The 17,945-nt window shown below is 52.9% G+C and overlaps 3 protein-coding genes across 4 annotated transcripts in view; 1 reads left to right on the top strand and 2 right to left on the bottom strand.

The window, feature by feature from the left end:
- Nucleotides 1-3,561: 3,561 nt before the first annotated feature.
- Nucleotides 3,562-6,628, top strand: GADD45GIP1 (GADD45G interacting protein 1). Its single transcript, XM_032169866.2, has 2 exons — nt 3,562-3,960; nt 6,262-6,628. The coding sequence occupies exons 1-2, from the start codon at nt 3,611-3,613 to the stop codon at nt 6,578-6,580; spliced, it is 669 nt and encodes a 222-aa protein (XP_032025757.1). The 5' UTR covers nt 3,562-3,610; the 3' UTR covers nt 6,581-6,628.
- Nucleotides 6,629-7,141: 513 nt separating this feature from the next.
- Nucleotides 7,142-14,947, bottom strand: RAD23A (RAD23 homolog A, nucleotide excision repair protein). 2 transcript variants are annotated; one of them, XM_032169863.2, is made up of 9 exons: nt 14,769-14,947; nt 12,778-12,939; nt 12,429-12,610; nt 12,235-12,290; nt 11,974-12,101; nt 11,628-11,706; nt 11,379-11,512; nt 7,955-8,119; nt 7,142-7,872 (listed from the first exon to the last, which is right to left on the bottom strand). In XM_032169863.2, the coding sequence occupies exons 1-9, from the start codon at nt 14,838-14,840 to the stop codon at nt 7,759-7,761; spliced, it is 1,092 nt and encodes a 363-aa protein (XP_032025754.1). In that variant the 5' UTR covers nt 14,841-14,947; the 3' UTR covers nt 7,142-7,758. The 2 variants fall into 2 exon arrangements, with proteins under 2 accessions (XP_032025754.1, XP_032025755.1); XM_032169864.2 differs by having other exon boundaries at nt 11,379-11,509.
- Nucleotides 14,948-16,299: 1,352 nt separating this feature from the next.
- Nucleotides 16,300-17,945, bottom strand: part of CALR (calreticulin) — a 14,084-nt gene continuing 12,438 nt past the window's right edge. The window contains exons 8-9 of the mRNA XM_032169862.2: nt 17,164-17,256; nt 16,300-17,080 (exon numbers count right to left, since the gene is read on the bottom strand). Coding sequence (XP_032025753.1) covers nt 16,880-17,080; nt 17,164-17,256 — 294 coding nt within the window. The 3' untranslated portion in view covers nt 16,300-16,879. The remainder of the gene's footprint in view (nt 17,081-17,163; nt 17,257-17,945) is intronic.

Below are 17,945 nucleotides of genomic sequence, written 5' to 3'. Positions count from 1 at the left end.
GGGTGCCTGTAGTCCCAGCTACTCGGGAGGCTGAGGCAGGAGAATGGCGTCAACCCAGGAGGCGGAGTTTGCAGTGAGCCGAGATCGTGCCACTGCACTCCAGCCTGGGCAACAGAGCGCGACTCCGTCTCAAAAAAAAAAAAAAAAAGTGACTGCCAGGGACTGGGCAAAAGGGAAACTGGGGAGTGAGTGTACAGAGTTACAGGTTTGCAAGATGAAAAAATTCCGAGGTCAGGCATGGTGGCTCATACCTGTAATCCCAACACTTTGGGAGGCCAAGGTGGGAGGATAACTTGGGCCCCAGAATTCAGGACCACCCTGGGCAACATATTGAGACTCTATTTCTACAAATAATACAAAAATTAGCCAGACTTGATGTTGAGTGCCTGCAGTTCCAGCTATTTAGGAGCCTGAGGTGAGAGGACCACTTGAGACCAGGAGATTGAGGCTGCAGTGATACGCCAGTGTACTCCAGCCCGGACAACAGTGAGACCCTGTCAAGAAAGGAGGGGAGGAGAGGGGAGGTGAGCCCAGGAGTTCAAGACCAACCGGGGTAACACAGAGAAACTCCGTCTCTACAAAAAAATTTAAAATGTAGGTGGGAGTAGCGGTTCATGCCTATGGTCTTGCTACTCAAGAGACTGAGGGGGGAGGATTGCTTGAGCCCAGGAATTCAAGGCTGCAGTGAGCTATGACCCAGCCTGGGCACTCTAGCCTGGGCAACAGAGCAATACTCTGTCTCAAAAAAATAAAATAAAATTTAAAAAGCAATCATATAGGTCCTCTTCCTTTGTTGCACATTATGCTTATAAGCATCATCCATCTTGCTGTGAGAAGATGTAATATCTGCTCTTTCATTCCTGTGTAGTATTCCATTGGCTGAAACAGCATAATTTAGGTGTCCATTCTATTTCAGATGGACATTGGGTGTGCGCTATTTCCAGCTTGGTAATGACATATATACGTGGTGTTGCTATGAACATTCATGTCTTGAGAAAATTGCAGTTATTTTTTGCGGGGGTAGAGAAGGTGTGCATGTGTGGGATTAAAAACAAAAACAACAGGCCGGGCATGGTGGCTCATGCCTGTAATCCCAGCACTTTGGGAGGCCGAGGCGGGTGGATCACGAGGTCAGGAGATCGAGACCATCCTGGCTAACACGGTGAAACCCCGTCTCTACTAAAAATGCAAAAAAATTAGCCAGGCATGGTGGCGGGCGCCTGTAGTCCCAGCTACTCGGGAGGCTGAGGCAGGAGAATGGCGTGAACCCGGGAGGCAGAGCTTGCAGTGAGCAGAGATTGCACCACTGCACTCCAGCCTGGGCAACAGAGCTAAACTCCGTCTCAAAAAAAAAAAAAAAAAAATTGGCCAGTCATAGTAATCCTAGCACTTTGGCAGACTGAAGTGCGCAGATCACTTAAGGTCAGGAGTTTGAGACCAGCTTGACCAACGTGGTGAAACCCCATCTCTAGTAAAATATGAAAATCAGCCAGGCTTGGTGGCTCCAGCTACTTAGGAGGCAGAGGCTCGAAAATCCCTTGAATCTGGGAGGCAGAGGTTGCAGTGAGCCAAGATTGCGTCACTGTACTCTCACCTGGGAGACAGAGCGAGACTCTGACTCAAAACAAAACAAAACTAGGCCGGGCGCGGTGGCTCACGCTTGTAATCCCAGCACTTTGGGAGGCCGAGGCGGGCGGATCACGAGGTCAGGAGATCGAGACCACGGTGAAACCCTGTCTCTACTAAAAATACAAAAAAATTAGCCGGGCGTGGTGGCGGGCGCCTGTAGTCCCAGCTACTCGGAGAGGCTGAGGCAGGAGAATGGCGTGAACCCGGGAGGCGGAGCTTGCAGTGAGCAGAGATTGCGCCACTGCACTCCAGCCTGGACGACACAGCGAGACTCTGTCTCAAAAACAAAACAAAACAAAACAAAACACAAATTCTCTCTATTTTGTATATTTTACAATATAAAATATATTATACATTATAAGCAATAACTCCCACTCCTCCACCCCCAACCCCTGGAACTCCTAATCTACTTTCTGTCTCTATGAATTTGACTACTCTAGTTACCTCATATAAGTGGAATCATACAATATTTATCCTTTCGTGACTGGCTTCTTTCACTTAGCCTAATGTCCTTAAGGTTCATCCATGTCACAGCACGTGACAGAATTATTTATTTATTTTGAGACAGAGTCTCGAACTGTTGCCCAGGCTGGAGAGCAGTGGTATAATCTCAGCTCACTGCAACCTCCACCTCCCGGGTTCATGCGATTCTCCTGCCTCAGCCTCTCGAGTAGCTGGGATTACAGGTGTGCGCCACCACGCCCAGCTAATTTTTGTGTTTTTAGTAGAGATGGGGTTTCACCATGTTGGCCAGGCTGGTCTCAAACTCCTGACCTCAGTGATGCCTGCCTCAGTCTCCCAAAGTGCTGGGATTACAGGTGTGAACCACCGCGTCCAGCCACATTTACATTAAAAAAATAATAAATGCTAGTGGGTTGTTTGTTTGTTTAGACAGAGTCTCGCTCTGTCACCCTGGGTAGAGTGTAATGGCACGATCTCAGCTCATTGCAACCTCCACCTCCCAGGTTCAAGCGATCCTCCTACCTCAGCCTCCTGAGTAGTTGGGATTACAGGCGCCCACTACCACGCCCAGCTAATTTTTGTATTTTTAGTAGAGACGAGGTTTTGCCATGTTGGTCAGGCTGGTCTCCAACTCCTGACCTCAAGCGATCCGCCCGCCTCAGCCTCCCAAAGTGCTGGGATTACAGGTGTGAGCCACCAAGCCCAGCCTAATAAATGCTAGTTTAAATGTATAAAAGTAAAGTTAAAATATAATTTTTACCCAAAGAACACTTAACACTTAAAAAAGAAAAAAATATACACACATATATATTTGTAGCCAGGTTAGCATATACATATATATGTATGTATGTATGTATTTTTATTTATTAATTTTTTTTAGACGGAGTTTCGCTCTTGTTACCCAGGCTGGAATGCAATGGCACGATCTCGGCCCACCCCAACCTCCGCCTCCCGGGTTCAAGCGATTCTCCTGCCTCAGCCTCCCGAGGAGCTGGGACTACAGGCATGTGCCACCATGCCCGGCTAATTTTGTATTTTTAGTAGAGACGGGGTTTCTCCTCTCCTCCCGGAAGGCGGAGGTTACAGTGACCCGAGATCACGCCATTGCACTCCAGCTTGGGCGACAGAGCGAGACTCTGTCTCGGGGAAAAAAAAAAAAAAAGTCAGACTGGTCTCGAATTCGCGACCTCAGGTGATCCGCCCGCCTCGGCCTCCCAAAGACTGGGATTACAGGCGTGAGCCACCGAGCCCGACTAAAAATATATATTTTTCAGTGTCAGTGTGCAGAAAGGAGAAGAAAAAAAGTGAAAATTGAAAATGACTTTAATCAGTAACTGCTTAACTAAAATTTAAAGCTATACTTGGAAATCTATAAAATCCATCCTATCCTCTACACCGCCCTCGCCCGAATTGAGGCAGCAAGGACACCCCGCGCCCTGCCCTGGCCCACACCGGGCCTCGCGCTCAGGCACCGGGCGTGGACAGCCCGGCGGGCCTGTGAGGACCCCGCACAGCCAAGATGGCGGCGTCCGTGCGACAGGCTCGCGGCATACTAGGAGTGGCGGCGACCCTGGCCCCGGGGTCCCGTGGCTACCGGGCGCGGCCGCCCCCGCGCCGCAGGCCAGGACCCCGGTGGCCAGACCCCGAGGACCTCCTGACCCCGCGGTGGCAGCTGGGACCGCGCTACGCGGCTAAGCAGTTCGCGCGTTACGGCGCCGCCTCCGGGGTGGTCCCCGGTTCGTTATGGCCGTCGCCGGAGCAGCTGCGGGAGCTGGAGGCCGAAGAACGCGAATGGTACCCAAGCCTGGCGACCATGCAGGAGTCGCTGCGGGTGAAGCAGCTGGCCGAAGAGCAGAAGCGTCGGGAGAGGTGCGTGCGTGCAGGCAGACGCGGGGCTGTCCTCTGTGCCCCGTGGGCGAACTGGGCCCCAAACCGTGCTTAGCCCTTCGTGGTCACGTCGCAGCATCTGCATGTTGTAGATTTATGTATACGCTCACCTGGCCGCAAAACAAACTCAAAATAACAGTCCATTTAGTCATTAATCAGCAAGTTTTTTTTTTTTTTTTTTTTTTTGAAGAAACAGGCTCGGTTGGCTAGGCTGGGTGGGGGGGGAGGATCTTGGCCCACTGCAACCTCCGCCTCCCGGGTTCAAGCGATTCTCCCGCCTTAGCCTCCCGTGTAGCTGGGATTACAGGCGTGCACCACTACACCCGGCTAACTTTTGTAATCTTAGTAGAGACGGGGTTCCACCATGTTGGCCAGGCTGGTCTCAAACTCCTTACTTCAAGTGATCCACCCGCCTCAGCCTCCCAAAGTGCTGGGATTACAGGCGTCAGCCATTATGTCCGGCTATTATCACCAAGTCTTTACTGAGCGCATACCGTGTGCAAGACCCTGTCCCAGGCCGGGGGCGGTGGCTCGTGCCTGTAATCCCAGCTATTTGGGAGGCCGAGGCAGGCCCCAAAAGGGCCCTTAGTATCAGATGGCGACAGCCGACAGGCAAGATAATACCAATGGTGACAGCCGACTATTAGGAAGGTAAAAGAGTGAAGAGTGCGTGCCCGAGGGCAGCTTTGGTTTGCGAAGCCTCAGGCCTGAGGAGGTGATGTTTAAGCAAAGACCTGAATAACCAGACTTAGCTATGGGGCGATCTCTTGGGTAAAGAGTTCCTGGTAAAGGGAACAGCTGGGGCAAATGCCCTGAGATAGGATATGCCTTAAAGAACAGCCAGGAAGCCAGTGTGGCTGGGGAAGAGTTGAGGGCAGGAAAGTGATGGGTCCTGGAACCAAGAGGGCAGAGGTCAGATACAGAGGCAGGTCTGAAGGACCACGGGCATCTTTTTTTGGTTGTTTTTTTGAGGCAGAGTTTTGTTCTTGTTGCCCAGGCTGGAGTGTGATCTCAGCTCACTGAAACCTCGGTCTCCCGGGTTCAAGAGATTCTCCTGCTTCAGCCTCCCGAGTAGCTGGGATTACAAGCGCCTGCCACCACGCCCAGCTCATTTTTTTGTATTTTTAGTAGAGACGGGGTTTCGCCATATTGGCCAGGCTGGTCTCAAACTCCTGACCTCAGGTGATCTGCCCGCCTCGGCCTCCCAAAGTGCTGGGATTACAGGCGTGAGCCACTGCGTCCGGCCAGACCAGGGGCATCTCTTATAGATAATGCCACATCCTGGAGGGTGAAGGGGGTAGGTCAGGTGTGTTCTTGGTGTTTAACCTTCTTGTTTCCCCAATAGCCTTAAGAGGAAGAAGCGATTGCCCTAATTTTAGAGATGAGGAAACTGAGGCTTGGCAAAGTGAAGTCATGCGTCTGATCACCCAGGCAGCGAATCATGGAGCAGGGACTCCTGTTTCTGCCCCTCCTCAGCCAGATGACCATTATAGGGCTTAATTCTTTTACTTTTCTAATCCTTAAATGAGGCTGTCATAAAAAAGAATGAGATCATGTCCTTCGCAGGGACATGGCAGGAGCTGGAGGCTATCATCCCTGGCAAACTAACACAGGAACAGAAAACCAAATACAACGTGTTCTCACTTGTAAGTGGGAGCTAAATGATGAGAACACATGGATACACAGAGGGGAGCAACACACACTAGGGCTTTTTGGAGGGTGGAGGGAGAGGATCAGGAAAAATGACCTCTGGGTACTAGGTTTAATACCTGAGTGATGAAATAAATCTGTACAAAAAACCCCCATGACACAAGTTTACCTATGTAACAAACATGCACTTGTACCCCTGAACTTAAAGAAAAAAATGGGGCTGTGACTGGTAGCTACAAACTCAAGGATTGGTGGGAAATGTCTTTCTTGCTTTCACTCCTGTGCCTAGAATTGGGCCTGGCCTCTGTACAGGCAGTGCTCAGCAATGTCTATGGAAATTATCCACGGGAGTGGCACTTGGCTTGCTCAGTAGGCAGCTCAGTGAAATGTTGACTTGGCTTTGGCACCTGGGGTTTACTGGGGCTTGACATGCCCTTGTGATCAAATTCATACACAGGTAACCTTCTTACCATCTATTCCTGTTTCTTCACTTGTCAAGGGCTTTTCCTGACAGTTAATCTACTGGGGGAGTTGAGGCAGGCTCGTGGGCAAAGGCCTATGGGTGAGATATGGGTGGGTGGGCTCTGCCCCGGCTGAGTGCCAGTGTCACAGCCCACTCTCCCTCCCCTGCAGGGAGCAGCACATCGCAGAGTGCATGGCCAAGATGCCACAGATGATTGTGAGCTGGCGGCAGCAGCAGCAGGAGCGCTGGGAGAAGGCCCAGGCTGACAAGGAGAGGAGGGCCCGACTACAGGCTGAGGCCCAGGAGCTCCTAGGCTACCAGGTGGACCCAAGGAGTGCCCGCTTCCAGGAGCTGCTCCAGGACCTAGAGAAGAAGGAGCGCAAGCGCCTCAAGGAGGAAAAAAAAAAACAGAAGAAGGAGGCGCGAGCTGCTGCATTGGCTGCAGCTGCGGCTCAGGACCCAGCAGCCTCTGGGGCACCCAGCTCCTGAGGCTTTGTCCCTTCCCAATAAAGCCTGCTACCCGGCGGTACCCCTGAAGAGATCTACGTCCTCTCAAGGTGTGCCTCTCTGGGTCCCCCTGGTTCCTTCCCCAATACTTAAGGGCTGGGGAATCCCGCACTTGGCTGTACTCAAAAGGGGACAGGGACTCTAGGCCCTGCTGACTAACTGGGGCTTCAGGGGGAGGAAAAGGGGGGTGCAATGGGCAAATAATGGAGAAGCAGATGGCAGAAGAGAAGAAGGCTTCTGTTTACCAACATTCATCTCCAGTACTTAACCAATTACAAGGCTGGTGGGGGGGGAGTATAGCCAAAACAGACTGTGGTGATGATGGTGGGGGCTGAGGAGAAACAGTCCTTGCAACGTTGGGCTGGGGTCCACTGCCTGGAAATGACACACTGGGGGAGGAGACACTGGAAGCCTCAATCTGCAGGGACTCACAGACTCCTGTCCCCCTTCCAGGCACCCATCACCATGCCTGCCTGTGCCCAGCCAGCCCCCAGACCCAGACAGGCGGGCACGGGGAGCCCCAGCAGGCACAGACCATAGGGCTGGTTTTTAAAACTTTATTCACTTCAAAACCTTTATCAGAGACACGGTTCTGTTCTGGGGTGGGGGTGGCCTTGACAATGAGCTGATGTTAACCCTTCTCCAGGCTGGAGGCCAAGGCCAGACTGGGGAGGGGGCCTTGGGCATTTCAGGACTTGCCCTAGATGGAAAGATTTGGGCCACTCCAATGGAGGATCAAAGTTTGGGGCTCCAGCTTCCCCTCATCCTAGAAGAGGAAGGGGTTGGGGGGGGTCCTCAGGGGTTCTTCTGAGGATGGAGAGGCAAGCAGCCGCCTTTCCATCTGGCTGCAGAGCTGGGACAGAGGCCAAAAGGGGTCCATCTGTTGCCTCCCAGTCCTGCCAGCTTCTCTGAGCAGGCTGGGCTGGGGAAGAGGACGGGGGGGACAGCTGTCTGGCCTGGGTCTTCTCAGACTGAGATGAGAACAGGGGCCACTTTAGGAGGACAGGAAGCTGGACTGTTTGCTTGGTTTTTTTTTTTAAGGTTTTTGATTTTTTTTTTCCATTTCTTAAATAAACATGAATATATATATATTTTTTCTTTTATAAAACTTTCATGGAATAAGGGTAGGGTGGGGGCTTAGGTGGCCTGGCCTCCTGGCATCACTCGTCATCAAAGTTCTGACTCAGAAGGAAGTTGGCAGCCAAGTTCTCATTTTTTTCACACGCGAAATAGGCCTGGATGACCAGGCTCTCTGGGAAGCCCAGGGCCTTCAACTGTGGGAAGATGGGTTAAGTGTGAGCAGGAGAGGGTAGGGGTCCTACCCACCTGCAGTCACCCCTCAGCCAGGCCTCTTACCCTCTCTATAGCTTCTTTCTCCTGCGGCGTCACCTGGATGTAGTTCATCTGCGGGGCCTCCTCTCCTATGGCGCCCACCTCCCCCTCCACATCTGAGATGTCCGCCAGCTCCCCAGGGGGCTCGTTCAGCATCTGGATGAACTGCTCCTGGTGCCTGCTGATTTGCTGCGGGAGAGGGTGGGGAAGGGAAGGTAATTCACAGCCCTGGTCCCCTCCTCTCCCCAGGTCATCACAGCCCTTGCTTTTTCATTCAGTCAGGCAAATATCCAGAGGAGCCTATTGTGGCCAAATACAACATAGCAGTCGACACAAGCCCTACCCTGGAGGAGCTGATGATGTGCTTTTAAGTGAGCCAAGAAATAAGCCAGGCGTGGTGGCTCACGCCTGTAATCCTAGCACTTTGGGGGGCAGAGGCAGGTGGATCACTTGAAGTCAGGAGGTTGAGTCCAGCCTGGCCAACATGGTGAACCCCCATCTCTACTAAAAATACAAAAAGTAGCCAGGTGTGGTGGCAGACGCCTGTAATCCCAGCTACTTGGCAGGCTGAGGCATAAGACTGAACCCAGGAGGCGGAGGCTGCAGTAAGCCACTGAACTCCAGCCTGGGCAACAGAGCAAGACCCTGTCTTGAATAAATAAATAGATAAATAGGCTGGGTGCAGTGGTTCACACCTGTAATCACTTGAGGTGATTCGAGACCAGCCTGGAGTTCGAGGCCAGCCTGGCCAATATGGTGAAACCCCGTCTCTACTAAAAATACAAAAATTAGCTGGGTGTGATGGCACGTGCCTGTAATCCCAGCTACTCAAGAAGGCTAAGGTAGGAGAATCACTTGAACACGGGAGGCGGAGGTTGCAGGGAGCCGAGATTGTGCCACTGCACTCCAGCCTGGGCAACAGACTCTCAAAAGTAAGTAAGTGAGCCATGAAATGAACCAGACAACTGCGAGTGTCTGGCTAGGAAGGAACTGCAGACGAGGGCTGGAGGAGAGGCCTGCAGTATGGGGGATGCAGAGGGTTTCCTCCAGGTAAAGCAAGCAGCAAGTGCAAAGGCGCAGGGTGAATGCATCTGGGAAGTCTCAGAAACAAGCAGGAACAGAGTGAATAGGGCTGGGCACGGTGCCTCATGCCTGCAATCCCAGTACTTTGGGAGGCCGAAGCAGGTAGATCACCTGAGGTCAGGAGTTTGAGAGCAGCCTGACCAACATGGAGAGATCCCATCTCTACTAAAAATATAAAATTAGCAGGGCGTGGTGGCACATGCCTGTAATCCCAGCTACTCTGGGGGCTGAGGCAGGAGAATCTCTTGAACCCAAGAGGCGGAGGCTACAGTGAGCCGAGGTCGTGCCACTGCACTCCAGCCTGGGCAACAAGAGCGAAACTCCATCTCAAAAAAAAAACCCAAAAACACAGAGCGAACAAGGGAAGGGGGAGGAGGCAGACAATGACACCAGAGAGGAAGGCCCAAGTCAGACCCATTTTCTAGAGCAGGGGGAAGCCATGGTGGTGAGTTAAACTGGAAAAGACGTGGTCTGTGGATCTTTTAGAAAGGTGGACTTGGCCAGGTATGGTGGCTCACGCCTGTAATCTCAACAATTTGGGAGGCAAGGCAGGAGGGACTGCTTGGGCCCAAGAGTTCAAAACCAGCCTGGGCAACGTAGACCCTGTCTCTATTCCCACCTCCCAGCCCCCAAACCAAAAAAAGTGAACTCATCTGGTGTTGGGTTTAGGTATCTGGAAGTTCATTTGTTCATTTTTGTTTCTGTTCTGTTTGAGACAGTCTCACTCTGTCACCCAGGCTGGAGTGCAGTGGGGCAATCTCGGTTCACTGTAATTTCTGCCTCCTGGGTTCAAGTGATTCTCGTGCCTCCGCCTCCTGAGTAGCTGGGACTACAGTGGCCTGCCACCATGCTCAGCTACTTTTTGTATTTACAGTAGAGACGGGGTTTTTGCCATGTTGGCCAGGGTGGTCTAAAACTCCTGACCAAGTGGTCTGCGTGCCTTGGCCTCCCAAAGTGCTGGGATTACAGGCATGAGCCATTGTGCCCTACCTGGGTATCTAGAAGCTCTGATGTAACTCTACTATTGTCTACATCTGATCATTTTCACATTAAAGAAGAAAGTGCTTTTCAGTCAGCCCGGCGTGATGGCTCACGCCTGTAATCCCAGCACTTTGGGAGGCCAAGGCAGGCAGATCACAAGGTCAGGAGATCGAGACCATCCTGGCTAACAGGGTGAAACCCCATTCTCTACTAAAAATACAAAAAATTAGTCAAGCGTGGTGGCGGGCACCTGTAGTCCCAGCTACTCGGAAGGGGGCAAGAGAATCACTTGAACCCAGGAGGCGGAGGTTGCAGTGAGCTGCGATTGCGCCACAGAACTCCAGCCTGGGGGACAGAGCGAGATTTCATCTCGAAAAGAAAGTGCTTTTTAGTCATCTGCCTCATGGTTGAAAGTGGACTGTGGGACTGTGCAGTGGCAGAGGCCCACGAAGAGGCTGCCAGGGAGCTGGAGTGCAGGGAGGGGCTGAGTGGGAAGAGCAGACAGGACAAGGGGTGGACCCCAGCAGGTCCCCAGTGCCTGGGGCTGAAGCAACCCCAAGCTAATCCTTGCAGAGATCAGGGAGGACTGGGGAGGTCTGTTCTAAGTCTTAGAAGTCTAGTCTAGGGAGCACTTTGATGGAGAGATTAAGCCAGCCATGGAGTGTGGCATTCAGAGAGGCCTGGGCTGGCTACATAGATTTGGGGGTTCCCATACAGACTAAAGGCCCCAGGACGCTATGAGGGAGGACTGAGTGCAGATGAAGAACACGACCAACCAGGAGCAGCTGGCAAGGGACTGAGAAGTGAGAGGAGAAGGGGAAGACAGCAAGGTCCTGAGCCAAGATCAGTAGGCACTTCACCGAGAACCCGGAGGAACCTACTTGCACCCAGGGGGCCATTCCCCCACTCTTCCTGTGAACCTTCAAGGGCAAGGTGGAGCCTCACTGAGCAGAGTCGTCCCAGAGCCAACTGGGGCACAGCTGTCCTGGGTGATGTCATGCCACCTTACAGACATTTACGCAGCACCATCTGTATGTGAAGCCAGAGCCACAGCCAGAGCCAGAGCCCCAGCCCAGGACCCCAAGGCAGCAGGCAGACACACACACTACCAGCTGCGTGACCCTGGGAATGACAGGCTGCTCTAAGTTTCTGGTGTCTTCTTCTGTGGGAGGTGATGTTGACAGCACCCACACCTTAGAAGGTGGTTGGGAAGACTGATAAACCATGGGGGTCAACAGGTCACAGGAAGCACAAGGGCGTGGGGGAAGCACGTGCTTAGTCTTGCTTTCCAGGCCTAGAACAATTCCTACGTGTTATGAACTCTGGTGCCTGCAGGGAAGGGAAATGGTGGCTGCCCTGGCTCCCTCTGCCCTTGGGACCACACCTGTAAAAGCTGAGGGTTCTCCTGGCCCAGCTGCTGGAGCAGGGCGGGCAGCAGCGCAGGGTTCTGCTGAATCACCTGCCGCATGTTCTGGAACTGGGGCTGGTCCCGCAGGAACTCCAGGGGGTTCTCTCCTGCTGGTAGTAGGAAGGGGTGCAGTCAGATACAACGCTGGGCTCCTAGGAGCACTGCGGGGTGGAGTGTGATGTGAGTCAGGTACCTGGAGGGCACATGCGGCACGTGCACACCCACCTGCTTCCGTGGCCGGCTGCTCGGATACCTGGCTCTCCTGGACAGAACCGTGTTCCGGCTCGGGGCTCGCAGGAATTCCCTGTCAGGGGTCCTGTTTAGTTCTAATGCACAGACCTCCTGCTGCCACCCTCCTCCATGCCCTGGCAGGACACAGATGAGGCCTCGGCCCTGCCCTCCAGAGGCCCACCCACCACTCACATACAGCCTCCTGTGGGAAGCCTTTAGTGGCTAGAATCACTACCCAAAGGCTTTTCAGGGCAGGTTTTGCCTTCCCAACCGCCCATCAGGGCAGTGACACCCAGGTACTCCCTCAAGGCCTCCCCAGGAGGCGGAAGCCCCACCTCACCGTGAGCAGATACTCCACGGCTCGGTGGGGGTTGTTGTAGCTGGCTCTCAGGGCGGCCACGACCCGCTCCCGCTCATAGCCCATGGACATGATCTCCGTCAGCATCGTCTCATACTCAGAACCCGTCACTGTGGAGGGAGCAGCAAAGCCTAGGTTACCAGGAAGAGGAAAGGGCAGCTCCCAGGCCCTCCCGCACCCAGACGAGGCCCAGCTGATGGCTGGGGCACCCAGTCGCCTCTGCCCTGGGGACCACCCACCCACCTAGCGTAGAGGCCGCGTCTTCCTCTCGCCCGCTGCTACCTGAAGAGGGAACAGAGCTGCAAATTCAAGAGAGAGAAATCGGACCCTGGCTTCTGGCGGCTTACCCTCCCTCCAGGTATGTGGGACCACTTATGTGGACGCTGGAATGTGCTAGGAGGACAGGGCCCAAGCTGGGACTGCTGCCCCCGCCTTACCCTGACACAGACTCTGGGGACGTCGTGGGGGCAGATTCCTCCGATGGGGTCTTGTCCTCTCTGGCGGCAGGTGGGGGATGGGACATGCCTGAGGTGGGGGCAGGCGGGAAGGATGTAGAGGACTCTGGGGCAGCTGTGGGTGAGGCCTCTGGGGGTGCTGAGGTACCCTGGCCGGCTTTGGTCTGTGACAGCAAGAAAAAGGGAGCTGGCATCAGCAACCCTATCAGACCCAACAACCCGCTCCGCTGTGGCCCTGCCCTGTTCATGGCTAATCTCTTCTGGGCACACAGGCTCTTTAACAGCTCCCCAGCTCGTCCACCCACCCTCCCAGCCAGCACACGTCACCCACCTTAGTCACCATGACGACCACAAAGTTCTTCTCATCGATGCGATAGTCCCTGATAGGGACATCGTCACTCAAGATCTTGCCAGCATAGATGAGTTTCTGTCCAGCCACGGGGAAGGCATCACGACCCTTCTCAGCTTCTATCTTCTCCTTTAGCACCTTCACCTAGAGGAAGTGGTACAGACAGTCACTGGAAACCCCAAGATTCTCTCTTCCCTTCTAGTTTAGGACGGAGAAACTGCAAGCCCTGATGGCAGAAAGGCAAGCATGCTGGGTTTTTTAAGCTTTCTCAGCATCTAAAGCATGCTAGATTTGAATTCATTCAATCATCATGCCATTCAACACAGTATTTATTTATACTAAACACCTATTATGTGCCAGGTGCTGTTTTAGACACAGAGGCCACAGCACAGAACAAACTCAACACAAGTCCCTGCTCTCAATGAGAGAACACTAATGTGAAGAAAATGTAATTTTGGGTGGTATAAAGTATAATTAACAGAATAAAGGGGACAGTCCCCCACTCTACAATCTACCTTGGACAATAACAGTGACTAATAGTTGATAGTGATATTTCTTTTTTAATTTTAAGAGGCAGGATCTCGCTGTCGCCCATGCTGGATTGATGTGGCACGATCATAGCTCACTGCAGCCTCAAACTCCTGGGCTCAACCGGTACTCTCGCCCAGCCTCGGGAGTAGCTAGGACTAAAGGTGCACACCACCACTCCAGGCTAATTAAAAATATTTTTTTTTTTGTAGATAAGTGTCTCCCTATGTTAGGCTGGCTGGTCTCAAACTCCTGGCCTCAAGCAATCCTCCTGCCTCCGCCTCCCAAATCATCAGGATTACAGAGGCATGAGCCACCGTGCCTGGCCAATAGTGCTACTGTAAATGTGTATGTGTCATACCTTTTAAGCTTCCTATGAAATACATTTAATTGGCCTCATTTTATTTATTGATTTTTGTTTCTTCTTTTTATAGAGAAGGGGTCTCACTGTGTTGCCAGGATGATCTCGAATTCCTAGGCTCAAGCGCTCCTCTTGCCTCTGCCTCCCTAAGTGCTGGGATTACAGGCGGAAGCCAGCAGGCGACCAGTTCATTTGATATTTGAGAAAACGGAAGCACAGATAGGTAGACAGCTTAACCTGCCCAAAGCCAAACACTTGAGCCGATCAAAAAATGTGTTTCCTTTTCTACAAAAAGTGGACTTCAATGTCTCCCTCACTGTGGAAAAAGTGCCAGGTACCCAACACACATTCAGTATGTTTGAATTAGGTCCTAATTCTACTTTTGACTAAAAAGGCAGCATAATATTTATATTGTGGACGCTCACACGAGGCAGAACCGAATTTGAATCCCAGCTCTGCCATTACTTGTGTGTGACTGTGGCAAAGTTCCTCAACACCTAGGTTTCCACATCTGTAAAATGGTCAGAGGTCCCCAATGACAAGCCCGTTTTGCAGAGCGGTAAAACAACACTAAAACACTCGGTGACTGATAAAAAATAAACGGCCAACAAACACGGACCACCAAAATTATAAAGACTGAGACCCGTTTATTATCATTAACATCGTTGTTCTCGTCACTATTCAGTATCTCCTGGTGATTACTCCTAGATTCAACCACCAGTGTCCCAAGGAGACGCCTGCAAAGCTGGGAACGTGGAGCCCCGTCCTGGAGAGCTTGGCCTGCCCAGGAATCCGAGCCTGTGACTCCCGCGCCCCGCGAGAGCGCTGACATTGGAGCTGGGGCCTGGCCAGCGCCCCGGGGGTGGGGCCTCGCCCGGAGACCGGCGCAGGAGCGCCGCCCGATCGGCTGGGGGCTGGGCCAAAGGCCATCGGGGGGTCCAGGAAAGTCGGGCAGGTCTGGGGTCTGGGCAGGGCCGACCCGCGCCGTCCTCCCTGCCCCTCCCGTTGGGATCCTAGCCTCCCCGCCCCCACCCCATCCCCGAAACCCGTCGCTCCCGCCCCCGGGCTCCGGCCCGGCCCGCACCGTCTCGTCAGGCTCCATGCGGATCTTGAAGGTCTGCTGCTGCAGCGTTTTGAGCGTGATGGTGACGGCCATGGCGGGGCCCGAGCGACCAGGCGGCCCCAGGATCCTCACACAACATGCAACTCACGCCGCCGCCATCTTAGCGCCCAGGCGCCCCGCGCCGCGCGCCGACCACTTCCGGGGCAGGCAATGCGCGCGCTGACCACCGGCGCACGTGACCTGCACGCACTCTCCTTGGCCTTTGTGGACATGCGCACGAGCGCGTTCTCGAGCAAGGCATGCGCAGACTAAACTCCGCGTTGCGGGCGGGGCTTTTTGCTCGGCCTGCACACGTAGTCTCCTGAGTGGCGCCATGCTCGTTAGCGGTGACGTCACAGGGCTGCGAAGTGACTCTGGTGTCCTCACTCTGACGCTCAAATGAATTTTCGTTGAACAAAATTTTTCTGTACCTGTACTTGTTACAGACATTTGCATTTCTTCTGTATAAACCTCATTTTTTGCCTCTTCTAAATGAGGTTTTCTTTGAAACAGTGTCACCCAGGCTGGAGTGCAGTGGCGCGATCTCGGCTCACTGCAACTTACGCCTCCCGGGTTCATTGAATTCTCCTACCTCAGCTTCCCGAGTAGCTGGGATTACAGGGACCCCCCTCCACCACGCCCGGATAATTTTTTGTATTTTTAGTAGTCACGGTTTCACTATGTTGGCCAGGCTGGTTTCCACCTCCTGACCTCAGGTGATCCGCCTGCCTGGGCCTCCCAAAGTGCTGGGATTACATGCATGAGCCACCATACCCGGCCCCCAAAAGTTTTATTCTGGTCTGGGTATCCTGGCAGGAACCTTTGTAGAACAGTCAGAATGGAAGTTACTCAGACTAGAAATACCTGAAAGGCCACCAAGCAGAGAAAAAAAACCTTAAGTTGGAAGCGGGGCAAAGTGCCATTTTGTAGCCTCATTTCTTCTTTAGGGATCTGGATTTTTGGAATGAACCTACAATTTTAATTCCTGGATATCCTGCCAGGAGTACTGTTGTACTATCCCTAATCTGACCCCAAAAGTATTTAAAGATCTTAACTCTCAAAGCCTCGCTACATTATACAGAATTCTCCCTTGGATCTACCAGTCCTGGAAGCATCCCAGAGGGGTTGGGCTGAGCCACAAGACCCCAAAGGAATAGAAGCATGAAGGAGGCCAGTTTAAGGGGCAGGGTGAACCACATTGAGCCACTGTACGCCAGCCTGGGCAACAGAGCGAGAGTCTATCTTAAAAACAAACAAACAGAACCAAAACTTACCAGTTAGGTTCAAGGATTCAGTAAGTTAGTATGTGGAGTATTTACAGCAGCAACAGCCATTCCCCCGTTGGTTTTGAGGGTTATAGGGTAAATAAGGGTCCCTGGAATCTTGTGGAACACTCAGCAACCTCTCTAGCAATAGCTGAAAAAGGAGATATACTGGAAAACCCCCCCACCCCAAAAAGACCACTTCTGCATTTCCTTTAAGTCTGTCTTTCCCCAGAAGGAGACACAGGAGGGAGACACAAAACTTAATTTAATAGAAATTTTGTTTGTAGTTCTTACATTCTCAGTGTGAGCCAATCTGGGACCCACTGCCCCACTCAGAAGTGGCCCAGTCCTGGGGACAGGGGAGAAAGGGAGGGGTGAAATGAGAAGAGCCCCGTTCTTCCTCAGTGCTGGGGGGGTTGAAGACACCACCCCCTTCTGCTGCCCTCCTCTGGGCTCCAGGAAGGAGAGCAGATGAAATCTCAGGCCTGTGGCTTCTCCACACCACTGCCCCCCCAGGTTGGAGGGGAGCTAAGAAGTGAGACAAGGGGACAGCGGCAAGAAAATATGTTAATCAAGAAAGATGAGTACCGGGGTGAGGACTGAAGGAAAATCAAAGATAAAACACCAGTTAAAAAAAAAAAAAAAAAAAAAAAAGTCGGGGAGGGGGGGGGGGAGAGTGGAGGAGGGGAACAAAAACAAAATCCACCCCAAATCCGAACCAGCCTGGAAAAAAATGGAAGTTCTCGAGTCTCACAGAGACATTATTTGGCGCGGCCAGCTCTGCGGCAGGAGCGCTCAGGCTCAGTCCAGCCCTGGAGGCAGGCCTCTCTACAGCTCGTCCTTGGCCTGGCCGGGGACATCTTCCTCCTCATCTTCCTCCTTGTCCTCCTCATCCTCCTCATCCTCATCTTTGTCTTCGTCATCCTCCTTGTCCTCTGCCTCCTCCTCCTCTTTGCGTTTCTTGTCTTCTTCCTCCTCCTTAAGCCTCTGCTCCTCGTCCTGTTTGTCCTTCATTTGTTTCTCTGCTGCCTGCAGGCAGAGCACACACCTCAGGGCCTCAAACCCTGCCAGCCCTGCCCGCCCCAGACATCAGGACCAGGACCAGGCCTCACCTTTGTTATGCCCCACGTCTCGTTGCCAAACTCCTCGGCGTATGCCTCATCGTTGGTGATGAGGAAGTTGTCAAAGATGGTGCCAGACTTGACCTGGAGGATGAATGGGAAGGATGGTCAGAGGTGATACCCGATAGCCCTTGCTTTGGACAGGGTTTCCATCTGTGTTCCTATAACCACTATATCCTGCTGCCTGCATCTGCAGAGAAGACAAGGAACACTGCTGACATTGCAGTTAAAAAGATGGAGAGGCCAGGCGGGGTGGCTCACACCTGTAATCCTCGCCCAGAGGCCAAGGTGGGCGGATCACGAGGTCAGGAGATCGAAACCATCCTGGCTTACACGGTGAAACCCCGTCTCTAATAAAAATACAAAAAATTAGCCAGGCGTGGTGGTGGGTGCCTGTAGTCCCAGCTACTTGGCAGACTGAGACAGGAGAATGGCGTGAACCTGGGAGGCAGAGCTTGCAGTGAGCCAAGATCGTGCCACTGCACTCCAGCCTGGGCAACAGAGCGAGACTCCGTCTAAAAAAAAAAAAAAAGATGAAGAGACGGCCAGGGACAGGCTCACACCTGTAATCCCAGCACTTTGGGAGGCCATGGCGAACGGATCACTTGAGGCCAGGAGTTCGAGACCAACCTGGGCAACATAGTGAAACTCTGTCTCTACTAAAAAAAATTAGCCCAGGGTCTGTGATGGCGCATGCCCGTAATCCCAGCTACTCAAGGAGGACGAGGCAGGAGAATCGCTTGAACCTGGGAGGCGGAGGTTGTGGTGAGCCT

Source organism: Hylobates moloch, unplaced genomic scaffold (assembly GCF_009828535.3).
Source record: "Hylobates moloch isolate HMO894 unplaced genomic scaffold, HMol_V3 SCAFFOLD_12, whole genome shotgun sequence".
Classification (NCBI taxonomy): domain Eukaryota; kingdom Metazoa; phylum Chordata; class Mammalia; order Primates; family Hylobatidae; genus Hylobates; species Hylobates moloch.
The sequence above is the reverse complement of the archived record's forward strand: the minus strand, read 5'-3'. Positions and strand labels throughout refer to the sequence as shown.

What these genes read in the sequence shown, in the direction of transcription:
- GADD45GIP1 (XM_032169866.2), top strand. Translation starts at nt 3,611, where the DNA reads ATGGCGGCGTCCGTGCGACAGGCTCGCGGCATACTAGGAGTGGCGGCG. An exon ending in GAGCAGAAGCGTCGGGAGAG is followed by an intron (nt 3,961 to 6,261) that starts GTGCGTGCGTGC and finishes CCTCCCCTGCAG; the next exon opens with GGAGCAGCACATCGCAGAGT.
- RAD23A (XM_032169863.2), bottom strand. Translation starts at nt 14,840, where the DNA reads ATGGCCGTCACCATCACGCTCAAAACGCTGCAGCAGCAGACCTTCAAG. An exon ending in GCAGCCGGCCACGGAAGCAG is followed by an intron (nt 11,513 to 11,627) that starts GTGGGTGTGCAC and finishes TCCTACTACCAG; the next exon opens with CAGGAGAGAACCCCCTGGAG. An exon ending in AGAAAGAAGCTATAGAGAGG is followed by an intron (nt 7,873 to 7,954) that starts GTAAGAGGCCTG and finishes ATCTTCCCACAG; the next exon opens with TTGAAGGCCCTGGGCTTCCC.